This window comes from Callorhinus ursinus, unplaced genomic scaffold, assembly GCF_003265705.2.
Source record: "Callorhinus ursinus isolate GAN/ISIS: 27379988/994484 unplaced genomic scaffold, GSC_fseal_2.0 scaffold2, whole genome shotgun sequence".
NCBI classification, from domain to species: domain Eukaryota; kingdom Metazoa; phylum Chordata; class Mammalia; order Carnivora; family Otariidae; genus Callorhinus; species Callorhinus ursinus.
In genome coordinates, this window is record NW_027397064.1 from 32,087,498 (window position 1) to 32,099,603 (window position 12,106).

The window sequence follows — 12,106 nt, forward strand, 5'->3', positions numbered from 1 at the left end:
CCATGTTTTATTTTATTATTTGGCTCTCTGAAGTACATAAATTTCACTAAATTCCAAGGTATTTATCTAAGTTTTTTTTTCTTTATTAATTAGAAGCTAAGTGAGGCATTAATTTGATTTTCTAAGAATAGTCTCTTTGATTAGGTTGTAATGGTGAGAGCTTTCTTTATCTTTGGAAGGATCTAAATATTATTTTGTATTCATGTGGTTGGGTAGAGACTTTGGTAGGTCAAGGTTGAACGAATGGCCCTGGCTGGTATACTCTCTTCTGACCAGACCAGAGCTCTACTGAGGGAAGCCACCAGAAAAATGGTCATGTTAGGTAAAAGAGGGATTCCATTGTGCTCTCTCCCCAGGGAGCTACCATCAAGCGCCACGAGATGACAGGGGACATCCTGGTGGCCAGAGTCATCCATGGTGGGCTGGCTGAGAGGAGTGGTAAGCTGGAGCTGCAGGGTACACACGGGACCAGAGAAATCGGAAACCCTTAGTTGTTTAGTCTTTCCAGGGAAACCCCTCTTTCCTAACCATGGTCAGGGCTTCTCTGCATGACACTGCTTGGTTACTAAGAAGGAGGGAATAAATATTCCAGAAAACCCTGTTCCCTTCCTTCACTGAGGCCCCATATTCAAATCCACTCAGTTTACATTCTCGTGGTAACCTAACCAGCTAAGTATCAGCATGCCATTCTGTAGAAAAAGAAACTGAGGTTCAAAGAGATCAAGAAAGTAACGTGCTCGAGGTTGCACAATTTGAGTCAGGATGCAAATCCAGGTTTGCCCGCTCTATATTCCCCACTCCTGCTCTTCCCCTGGTCCTTCTGCTTTCAACAGGCAGAGCTCTGCCCCGACCTTGAAGTGCCCGTTGCTTGCCCTTTCTACCAGCCAACCGAATGTCCTTCCTTTTACTGCCGCGTTTCTGTGCCTGCTGTCCCCCCCCCCTCACTGCCCAGGGCCCTGCAGAGCTGGCATGGGTTTCGTACCCCAACGTTCTTAGAGCAGTGACCCCCAGGATTTCCTAGTCGCTAGGTCCCTCAGCTCTTCCTTTGGCCTCAGTTTTATTTTTACTTCTCTAGCACATTCGATGTCAACCATAACGGTCTTGATGTTTTCATCGTCCTTGGTTTCTATTCTGTGACATCATCCTACATCTAATCTCCTCCCCTGACAACTGTCCTGCATACTCCTGTTTCTCAAAGCTGAATCGTGACCCCCACATTCCTCCACATTTCCTCTTGGAAGAATGCCCCACCCCCTTTCTTTGTCATCGATCATTTACTCATGACGCTGACATCTTTACTTTTAGTGTTACCTTCATTCTGCAACATCAGATTAGCAAAAATGAAAATATCACCATCACTTAACACCCAGTGAAGAGGTGTAAAAATGCAGTTCTCTGTGCTTGGTGGAGGTGTGCCCTAGAGTAACCAGCCTGGATGATTAGGGTTAGGATTATTTCAGAGTAAATTTTTAAATGTTAGAGCACGCTTGGGTCAGGGAGTTTGCTAAAAGTCTTTGGTGTAGCTACCTCTATTTTTTTTTGCAAATTTCCTTGTGCCCTTCTTTGTTTTGTGTTCCTTTTTGCCTAGGGCTGTTATATGCTGGAGACAAACTGGTGGAAGTGAATGGAGTTTCAGTTGAGGGACTGGATCCTGAGCAAGTGATCCATATTCTGGTAATAGTCTTCTGTTTGCCTTCTCAGTGACTCAGCACAATGCTGGGGCTGCCCTGAGCCTGTCTGGCCCATGGTGTGGGCACTGTTACATGAGGGGGATTTGGTCCCTTATGGCAGCTTCCTTTCTCCAGACCCCCAGACCTTTTCTGCTTCTGTGCAGCTCAACCCCCAGCCTCCCACCCCCATCTGGTTTCTGCTGGGACACTTCTCTTGCCAACCTGCTCTTTCGGCCTCAGGAGGGCTTCCAGTTTCCCCAGGCCAGGTCCCTTGTTGCCTGGGTTGTTCCTTTGGAAACTGAGCCTGGGGTGGGCAGAGTGAGACTTTGGAGGGGAGTCTGAACTTGAGCAAACTACCCTTGCTCCCCTACCATTTTTATACAGCCTAAATCTATTTAACATCCCACTTGAGGTAGCTTCTGGGTAGGAGAGATGTCCTGGGAGGCTAGCCTATGGGGAGGGGATTTCCTTGCTTGCCCTGCCACGGATCTTGGTGGTTGAACCTGGGGATTTATGACCAGATGATGGTTTCTTCTAGGCCCCTATGCCCACTTTTCAAACCTTTGCCTGAATCACAGTCATAGTGGCATGCCCCTGCCATCTCCTCCATGTATACCCCAAGTGTGGGGCCCGAGGTGGATGACTATTTATCATATAGACTAGTGGTTCTCAAACTTGGCTTGCGGGGGTGGGGGGGGAACGCTAAATTTTCATAGATGTGCCTCAGGGACTGAGATGAGAGGTGGTATTATAAGGAGTATACCAGGCGCCGAAAGATTTTGCAAATGACCCCTGCTGCAAGATGCTGCATGTCACAAAGCACTGCAAATGGAGCTTGAAGTCCTGTCAATCGCAGATGCACGTGGCTCTGCTTCAGCCATTTTGGTGGTAGCTGCAGAGCCAGGATGGTGGGGTTGTGAAATTTCTAGGAGTGAGGACAAGGTTTTGCTCATCTCTGGATTCGCAGTGCATGTGTCGGGAAGATCTTACCTTCTCCATCAGGCTGAGAGATTCTCTGTCTCCTCAAAATGTTTGAGGGCCCCCATTCCCACCATTAGCTTGGTGCTTGTCAGTCCCCTCAGAAGACTTGGGAGCCTCTTCTCCCCATCAGACTGGGCTGCCAGGCGCAGGAACAGGGGCTCAGGAAGTCATTACTGACTGAGGTTTGAGGAAGGGAAGTCAGATCAAGATCTCATCTCCTTCCCCAGCGTCTGTAGGAAGAAGACCTTGCTGAAGAAGGTTGCAGGTTGGAGTGTTCCTGGGAGAGGCTGGGCCTCAGGGTGGGGCTCAGCAGGCCAGGGACTCTGGAGCCCCACAGCCGAGCAGAAGCTGAGCTGCATTTCTTCCTAATTTCCACTTCTGCATGGTGATATGTAGCTGTTGAACTCTTGTAAGAATCCCTGTGGGGGATATCACCCTTAAAGCTGGCCACACGGTGTTGTAACTCCTTCTGCTGAACCCCAATAATCCAGTGAATCCTGTGACTTGTTATTCCCTCCCCTTTGACATTTTCTAGGCCATGTCTCGCGGCACAATAATGTTCAAGGTGGTTCCAGTTTCTGCCCCTCCTGTTAATAGCCAGAAGATGGTAAGAATGTACTGAGTCTTCATAATCACACACAGTAAATTCTCAAATAACAGTAAGAGTGACTTAATATTTTGTATCATACTGCCCCTCTCTATGATGTGTTACACATTTTTCAATACTGATGATAGGAGGGGCAAATGAGTGAACGAAGACGATAAAAGGAGACGGGGGTACAAGTTTAAAAAGTAACATCAAGAATGGGAAACACTTGAGCAAAAATTTCTCAGCACTAAGAGATTCTGTTGCCAAAGTCACTTTTCTCACGGATCTTAGACTCGGTTAAAGAGAAGAGTATGGGGAGACAAGAGAGCAACAGTAGGTGGAGTGGAGAAATGGTTTTAAGTCTTGACAACCCATGGGCAAGGGTTCTTCTGATGGGGCCATTTTGCACCTGCTGTCAGGTGTACGTTCGTGCCATGACCGAGTACTGGCCCCAGGAAGATCCCACCATACCCTGCATGGACGCAGGGTTGCCTTTCCAGAAGGGGGACATCCTTCAGATTGTGGACCAGAACGATGCCCTCTGGTGGCAGGCCCGGAAAATCTCAGACCTTGGTACCTGTGCTGGACTAATTCCTTCTAACCACCTTCTGAAGAGGTAAGAAAACCCTCACTCCTGGTCTCAGGACTGAGCCATCAAGAAATAAAATGTTTTTTCAGGCTTCTGTTATTGCAGTTAAGATGCGGTAAGGGAGACAAGCAGATGGATAAACACATACACTGGTCTATAAATCCAAAAGTCAACTTTCCATATACCCGAAGCATCTTAAATACCAAGGGGATCAGAATAATCATACTAGCTAGAAAAGAGAGAAAAGCACTTGTGCAACTCAAACTTAAGAAGATAGTTCTAACTCCCTCTATTAATCATTCGAGGCTGAGTTGAAACCTCAGCTACTGAATCTGAACCCATGACCCTCACTTTTGTGTTCTTGAGGTCCGAGGGAATGAGTAAAGATAGAAGATAGAAAAAGGTCCAAGGCTCAGCCAATGATAAGAAATCAAGAAGAAGGAAAGGAACGAACAATAGAAATTAAGAAGGAGTGACCAATGAGGCAAGCTGAAAATCAGCCACACCAGCTGCTGTAGAGTGGGCGGAGAAGTAACCATTGGATCTGGCAATATGGCAGTCAGAGATGATCCTGATAAAAGCAATTTCAGTGGAGGGATGGGACCAAAATCCTAGCAGAGTGGGATTTGAAGAAATTGATGGCATGAGACATTTTAGTACAAAGCAGAGCAGAGCAATGGAGAAATAGCTGGAAGGGAAAGTGGAGTGGTATGAGAGAATTTTTTAGATGAGGGACATAATGCTGGTGGGACCAGTCCAGTGAGAGGGAAAACTTTTATGATAGAGAAAACAGAGAAAAGAATTGCTATGGTCAATGTCCTTGAGCAGACAGAAGGAGAGATGATCTAGTACAGTTGACCATTGAACAACGCAGAGGTTAGAGGTGCTGACTCTCTGTGTAGTAAAAAATCTGCATATGACTTCTGACCCCCCCCAAACTTAACTACTGATAACCTACTGTTGGCCAATAACATAAACAATGTATTCACACATATTTTGTATGTGAAATGTATTATATACTGTATTCTTACAATGAAGTAAGCTAGAGAAAGAAAATATTAATAAGAAAATTGTAAGGAAGAGAAAATACACTTGCAGTACTATACTATATTTATTGAAAAATAATCCGTGTATAAGTGGGTCTGTTTAAAGGTCAGTAATATACAAGTAGAGGGGTTGATCTTATACCAGATCATAAACAGTAATAGTAACAGCAGAGAATCCAGAGTGTGTGGACACAGTTGAAGGTGAGGGATATGGTGGGAGCTTGTGCAAGTTCTCTATCAACCACTCTGATTTTCTCAGTGAAATAAGAAGTAATGTCATCTGGGTATTGTGTAAGAATCACAGACCCATACCCCTGAAACAAATAATACATGATATGTTAATTTTTAAAAAAGAGAGAAAAAAAAGAAGTAATGTCATAGGCTGAGAGTCAGGGTGGGTAAGGAGGTGCTGGGAAGGAGAGAGAAGAAAGTTTGAGATGTTTTGATGAGAACCTGAGAACAGATGCATTAGGTAAATTTAGTATGATCAGCAGGAAGGGCCCACTTAAGGCTAAATGCCATGCATTTGAAATGATTCCAGTTAGCTTCCTGGTGGGCAGGTCCAGAAAAGGCAGAATTGGATTTAACAGTAAATCTAGAAAAGGCCATGGGAGTGATGGACCCTGATGCATAAGCTAGTAAGGAGAGAAATGAGGGAGTAAGGGTCAGTGGAAAGGAAGTAAGATCAATGGGTTATAGGCCCATAGGAGGTCAGCAGATTATTGGGGCTGGGAAGGCGAGGTGTTGGGAGAAGAAAGGGATGCTGGAAGATGAGATTGAGTTACTGATACTGAAAAGGTCTGCGGTATGACCCTGGGAGGCACTGGCTGAGGTCGAACGAACACTGAGTAAGAACTGGGAGGCAGGCGATCAAGGAATCCAGAGGCCAGGGTGTTCGGAGGGGCATTTATATGCCTAATGGAATCCTGGAAAATCCTGACAGAACCATGTTGAGAGCGTGAGAGTGAGCAGGTGTAGTCTGGAGATGGGCAAGACCCCACCTCCGGGCCTGTGGAGCTGAGGCCAAGCGCACCGAGTGGTGGCCTGGAGCCAGCTACCAGAGCCCGTGTGCACCTGTCCTCATGTCCACAGTCGGTGAGGTCAGCTGGCACCTGGAAATCTCCACCGGGAGAGTGCTGACGTGAAAGAAATCGGCAGACCTGCTTGTCTACTCCTTCCCTTCCCCCAGAGCTGGTTTACCAGCAACCCACTGGCGGTGGGAGCAGAAACAAGCCACCTCTTGAAAGGTGCAGGGGAGCAGTTCCCTCGGGAGACCCGGGCTTGGGTTAGAGCGAGGTGAAGGGCTCACTTACGCACAGTAGAGGCTCAAGTCTGGGAGACGTGGCTGAGGACTGACATCGAGATCCACGGGGTGTGGGAAAGGGCTTTGGGGAGGGCTGGTGGTGGACGGAGCCTTACAGGAATTAATGCGCAGAGGATAAGGCATGACCCGAGCTGTAGGGGCTGACACGAACAGGGATAAAGTCCTCATGAGATTAGTCCTTGCGATCTCAAGACACAAAACAGTGAGGAGGCTCAGTGGGGGTCTTGCAAGGCACCCTCAGAGATGACAGGTTTATTGGGTTAGTGCACAAATAAAGGATACAGAAGGAGCAAAATCCATGTGGCTCTAAGGGAACTGTGGAGCATCAACAGCCAGAGAGGGGAACCAGGACGTGCTGTGAAGACTCAGAGGCAAGGCTAAGCCGCTGGAGAGGCAGGGGCCCCTGGACCAGTTACTGAAGCTCTGGGGCCTGTGAACGCTTGGTCACCGGCCAGATTTTCAGTAGAAGTCAAAGTTGCTCTGAAAGGATCTTGTGAGGCAGGAAAAAAGTGCTAAGAAAGCCTGTGTATTTGGAGAATATTTGATGATGTGTTTGGAGAAGAACTCTCCCTCTTCACATGGGTGGAGGCAGCAGAATTCTAGGAAACACTGGATCTATTTCACCCCGGTTAACCTGGGTTGACTTCTTTTTTCCCTCATGGTGTATTTCTTTGTGCATAGGAAGCAACGGGAGTTCTGGTGGTCTCAGTCATACCAGCCTCACACCGGTCTCAAATCCACCATATGTGAGTGTGCTGATCCCTCAAGCCCAGCGTGTGCATCACAGGGAAGCCTGCTCCTTCTCTTCCAGGGCTGCCTTCCTGCCCAAGAGAGGATCTCTAAATGTTCCCCCTGCCCAAATAACCTCCTGGCAGCCATCTGAAATCCTACTCTGCACGTTCATTCCTTTGGATTTAGAAGAGTTTATGAAAGTGCACATGTTCCTGTGTTGGTGACACCTTCAGTGAAGGCGCCCCAGCTTTGGAGTCCCCCAAGGTCTCTACAGCTATAGCATATACGTTACACCCATGCTGGCGAGCAAGGCTGCATGGCTGCACACAAACCTTCATCCGTACTCTATGCAGGGGCGTGAAATTTCACGCTATTTGGAAGCTCTCCTGAACAGTGCTATGTGCCTTTGATGAATAAACATGGGACTGAATTATTACTTAATCAATGCAGCTTGCTTGCCATGCAGTCTTATTCAAATGGCAGCGGAGGAATGGCTAGTAAAGGGATCCATGGTGGCAAAGGCTTGTAAACTACTCCCTGCCTTAATACGTGGGGGCTGCAGCTTGGCAGAGCTCAGCGGGAACCGTCTGTGTGAGGCCCTTCAGAAATGGCCCGCATTCCGGCCCCTGGGAAGGAGGGAAGGACGACCCCTGGGAAGGAGGGAAGGAAGTGGGTAGAGCAGCAGGTGGAGGGAGGGGCGCCTGGCCCGAGGCTGCAGGGGGACATATCTTAGGCTAACACCTGCAGTACCACTTCCTATCTTTTTTTCACCTAACATTTTATGAGAAACATTTTTCATGATATGATCTTCATAGTGATATTTTAGCTATCCCCCCTGTGTTTTGGAGAAGTTTTTTTGTTTTTTCATATTTTTGTTTTTTACCAAACCAGACTGAAGTGCTTCTTTAATTTGCTTTCCTATTTCATTTCTCAAAGGCACATGGAAATGCTGCTGAAGCTTCTAATCAGCATCCGATAACTAGTACGCCGCTGGTTGATGTTTAATTTGCTCATGTAGCCTAAGTGCAATTTACATTAGACTCCCGGAAAAGTTCATCCTGAAAAAGAATTTGCAGCCCCTATTATTATACTCACATATCTCTAACTCCAAGAACTCCAAGGACAGAGTTGCTGACTTAAAGGGTCACCTCTCACAGGGTTGTTTCTGATGGAGCTTGATCAGTTTCTAAGCTATTAGATCATTTCTTTTCTTTTTAACTGTTTTAGATGGTGCTGCCGTAAGTATTATTTTGTATCTTTCTGCTTAATGTTACCATAGGGAGAACATAATCTCAGGAGCAGTTTACTGACTCCAGAGGTATAGGCAATTTTATTTAACAAGACTTAATGAAAAATTTGCAGGGAACTATTAAAAATATATTTATTGAAGATGCACATACAGTTGAATGGTCGCCTTTCTCTTTTCTTCCTTCCTCCCTCTCTCCCCTCTTTCTCTCTCTCTCTCTTTCTCTTTCTTTCTTTCTTTCTTTTCTTTCTTTCTTTCTTTCTTTCTTTCTTTCTTTCTTTCTTTCTTTCTTTCTTTCTTTCTTTCTTTCTTTCTTTCTTTCTTTCTTTCCTTCCTTCCTTCCTTCCTTCCTTCCTTCCTTCCTTCCTTTCTTCCTCCCTCCCTTTCTTCCTCCCTCCCTTCCATTTATTCCAGTCAAAATTTGAGTTCCTAAAATATGCTGAAAGTGCATTAACTCAGAAATGAGTAGAACACAACACTTACAGAACTTTAGGGTGGGAAGGGAGTAGATTTACCAGAAGCAAGATCTCCATTTCCAACCAGATTCATAAATGTATCAGTTTCTATAGGATATTTATTTTATCATTTTGTTACCAAATCTCTACCAAATTTCTATAGATTAAGCCCAGAATATTAATTACTATAATTAATTTATATTTTCTTATTATAAGTTAACCTGAGAAACTATAGCATTAACCAATGTGCTCTCTTTCTTTCCGCTTCCATTATTTGTCTGTACACAGCAATTTCTATGGAAGAAGGTAAGAAATAGTATTTGAAAAAAAAACCCAACAAAATAAACTCATCTCCAAAGTCTCATAGAAACTTTGTATAGTTTTCTTAATTTACTTTAATCCAGTTCAGCTATTCATTAAGCTCTTCCTGTATACCTATTAGTGTGCCAGTCACTAATACCCTAATTTGTAAAAAAGATGTCAGTCAAAAGAAAGCACACATGATGTTATTGTCCTAACACAGAGAGGAACAGGAGAAAAGAGAGATAACATTTAGATGCAGCTCATGGTAAGAATTCATTAAAAGTTGTGAAACTGGTTCACTGTTTTGTGTCACCTGTTTTACACACATGGTCTTAAAAATAACCCTGTGAAGAATTTCAATTGTTCCCATTTTATGGATGAAAAGATTGAGGTTCAGAGAAGGTGAGAATATTGGGAGGTATTGCAGGCAGTGTAATCTGGATTGAAGCTTCTGTCTGAAGGGCCCTGCATCAAGGGCAAATGGAACTTCCAGGTATTATTTTTCTCTTTCTCCAAGCCCAGACATGCAGGTGACTCATTATGATGCCAAACACACACACTCACAAAAGCTGGAAAGCAAGATGCTACCTGCTTGTGAAGGGGGAGAGAAGAGAAGAGCAGTCCCCTAGGCATCCCCATATTTCAGTCCTAAAATTCAGTCCTGAATTGGGCCACCATCACAAGACACCACAGACTGGGTGCCTTAAACAACAGACACTTATTTTCTCAGGGTTCTGTCAGCCCGAAGTCCAAGATCAAGTTTCGGTGGGTCTGGTTTCTGGTGGGGCTTCTTTCTGGCTTGCAGATGTTTGCCTGTCCTTTTGGGTTGGGGCCCCAATCTTATGACCTCATTTAACCTTAAAGGCCCTGTCTCCAAATACAGCCAAACTGGGGGCTAGAACTTCAACATTTAAATTCAGGAGGGATAACAATCTGTCCATAACACGTACCCTCGACAACAGTGTAGAACTGTTGATTTTGAAAGAGTAAAATCAGTGTCTGTCTTAGATCCCAGAGTTGCAAGTTATAAAAATCAGGGCTACTTGTGTTGTTATTAGAAATTCACTCCTGTCCTCTGTAAAACAGGAATAATAATTGTAGTTTTCCTTTGCAAAAACACATAAAACCTCTAGTTATGTCTTGGGAACTAATGGATTCACTGTTGTTATAAAAATACTGATTTGAAAAATAATCTCTCAATAAATAAAAGGAATTGAATGGCAGCTATTTTACTTGTTTACCTGTGTCCCTATCTCTATAAAGCAGTATTATTTTATAAAATTTTTTATATTGCACATTTTACTTAGTTAATGATATGGTCTGTAAGGAGGTGGTGATAAGTTTATTATGACTTGATAATATTATAGCTTATTATACAGACAATTATTTGCAGTTTTGGAACATGATAAGAATTATTTATTAAATCACTATTTATTGTGGTGCCCTGGTGGCTCAGTTGGTTAAGTGACTGGTTCTTGATTTCAGCTCAGGTCATGATCTCAGGGTCCTGGGATCAAGCCCCTCATTGGGCTCTGTGCTCAGCTCAGAGTCTGCTTGAGATTCTCTGCCTCTCCCTCTGCCTCCCCACTAAATAAATAATCAGTAAAATCTTTTTTTTAAAATCCCTTTAAACTATTTATTGATCACTTGGGAAGTGCTGGGCACTGTGTTAGGCACAAGATGTACAGTGCTAAAAGAAATTATTTTTCCAAACATATATTCAAATCAACTATTTTGATATTAAAAGGAAAATTCAGTTCAATTTAATAATTTATCAGGTACCTATTACGTGCAAGACACTGTACTAAACTCTGTAAAGTATAAAAATTAGCAAAACAGTTTCTGTTTTCAAGGAGCTATCTAGGAGGGCAAATAAAGCAAATATGCAAATGATTATATTACAAGGTGGAATAGATGTGCAGTAGCAGCAAATTCAAGGTAGTAGGAAGAAAATGCTCTGCAGTTCCTGGCAGAGATATTCATTTTAGTTAGTGTTTGAGATGGACCTTGAAGCATTACAGGCAAAGGGAACAGCATGAGCAAAGGCACAGAGGAGGCCTGATGGAGGCTACTCTAATGGGGGTACAAGACATGGGAAGGAAAGAAGTAGCTAATAGCCTTCAAAGTTGGGCTTGGGTCATGTTGTAGAGGGTTTTGGATATTAGGATGGGATGGGTGGTTTTAAAAATTGTATGCTCTTATCCTGTTATGGATAGCCCAGCTAAAGGTAAAAATAGTTAGCATTTATTGCGTACTTACCATCTGTCTGAGCTTTTCATTATCTCAATTAATCCTCTTATACGGTAAGATAAGAGGATTTTTTTTTTTGAGGGGGAAAAAGCCTTTGTTGATAAATAGATTACAATGAAATAAATAGAGTGACAGTATGTTGGGGAATAAAAACTCGGGCAGGATCTGTGTGTCTCCACCCCAGCTCTAGCTTTCAGCGTCCGCCTTCCTACTGGCCAGTTTGGACGATGAGGCCTTGGTGGGCATGTCCAGCCTCCTTGGGCCCTTGGGGGCCTCTATTTTCCTGGCCAGGGGTTCAGGCACCATCTTAGACCCACCAGCCCTGGGAAGAGTAGCGGCCTTGGCTTTGGGCCCCCCTTGGCCGCATGGGCAACGACCTCTTTAGGGACGTGATTTTCCTTCTTTTTGGCTGGAGAAGCAGTACCATTCTTGCCCTTCGGGACCGTGGGTTTTGCACTCTGACTCCCAGCTTTTGTTTTTCTGTGGGCCTCACCACCCTGGCTCTTCCTTCTGCTTTTGGCTCTTCCTTCTGCCTTTGACCTTTGACTTCCCACTGGGCCCGGTGGCACTGGGAGGGGCCCGTGTGGCCTTGTCTGGCTGTTGGGAGGCTGATGGTAGTAACATTACTATTATAGATAGAAAACTGAAGCTTGAGGTAAACTAGTTGGTCCACTCAAAAAGATGATGCTTTTTTTTTAAAGATTTTATTTATTTGTCAGAGAGAGAGAACACAAACAGGGGGAGGGGCACGCAGAGGGAGAGGGAGAAGCAGGCTCTCTGCTGAGCAGGGAGCCCGATGCGGGGCTCCATCCCAGGAGCCTGGGATCATGACCTGAGCCAAAGGCAGACGCTTAACTGACTGAGCCACCCAGGTGTTCCAAAAAGCTGATGCTTTTAAAATTTTAACGATTTTATGTTATG

At 44.6% G+C, this 12,106-nt stretch overlaps 1 protein-coding gene across 1 annotated transcript in view; it reads left to right on the forward strand.

Moving 5' to 3' along the window:
* Window positions 1–12,106, forward strand: part of MPP4 (MAGUK p55 scaffold protein 4) — a 41,412-nt gene that overhangs the window by 13,271 nt on the left and 16,035 nt on the right. The window contains exons 7-13 of the mRNA XM_025850581.2: window positions 357–438; window positions 1,589–1,674; window positions 3,187–3,258; window positions 3,660–3,856; window positions 6,881–6,945; window positions 8,921–8,938; window positions 9,335–9,337. Coding sequence (XP_025706366.1) covers window positions 357–438; window positions 1,589–1,674; window positions 3,187–3,258; window positions 3,660–3,856; window positions 6,881–6,945; window positions 8,921–8,938; window positions 9,335–9,337 — 523 coding nt within the window. The remainder of the gene's footprint in view (window positions 1–356; window positions 439–1,588; window positions 1,675–3,186; window positions 3,259–3,659; window positions 3,857–6,880; window positions 6,946–8,920; window positions 8,939–9,334; window positions 9,338–12,106) is intronic.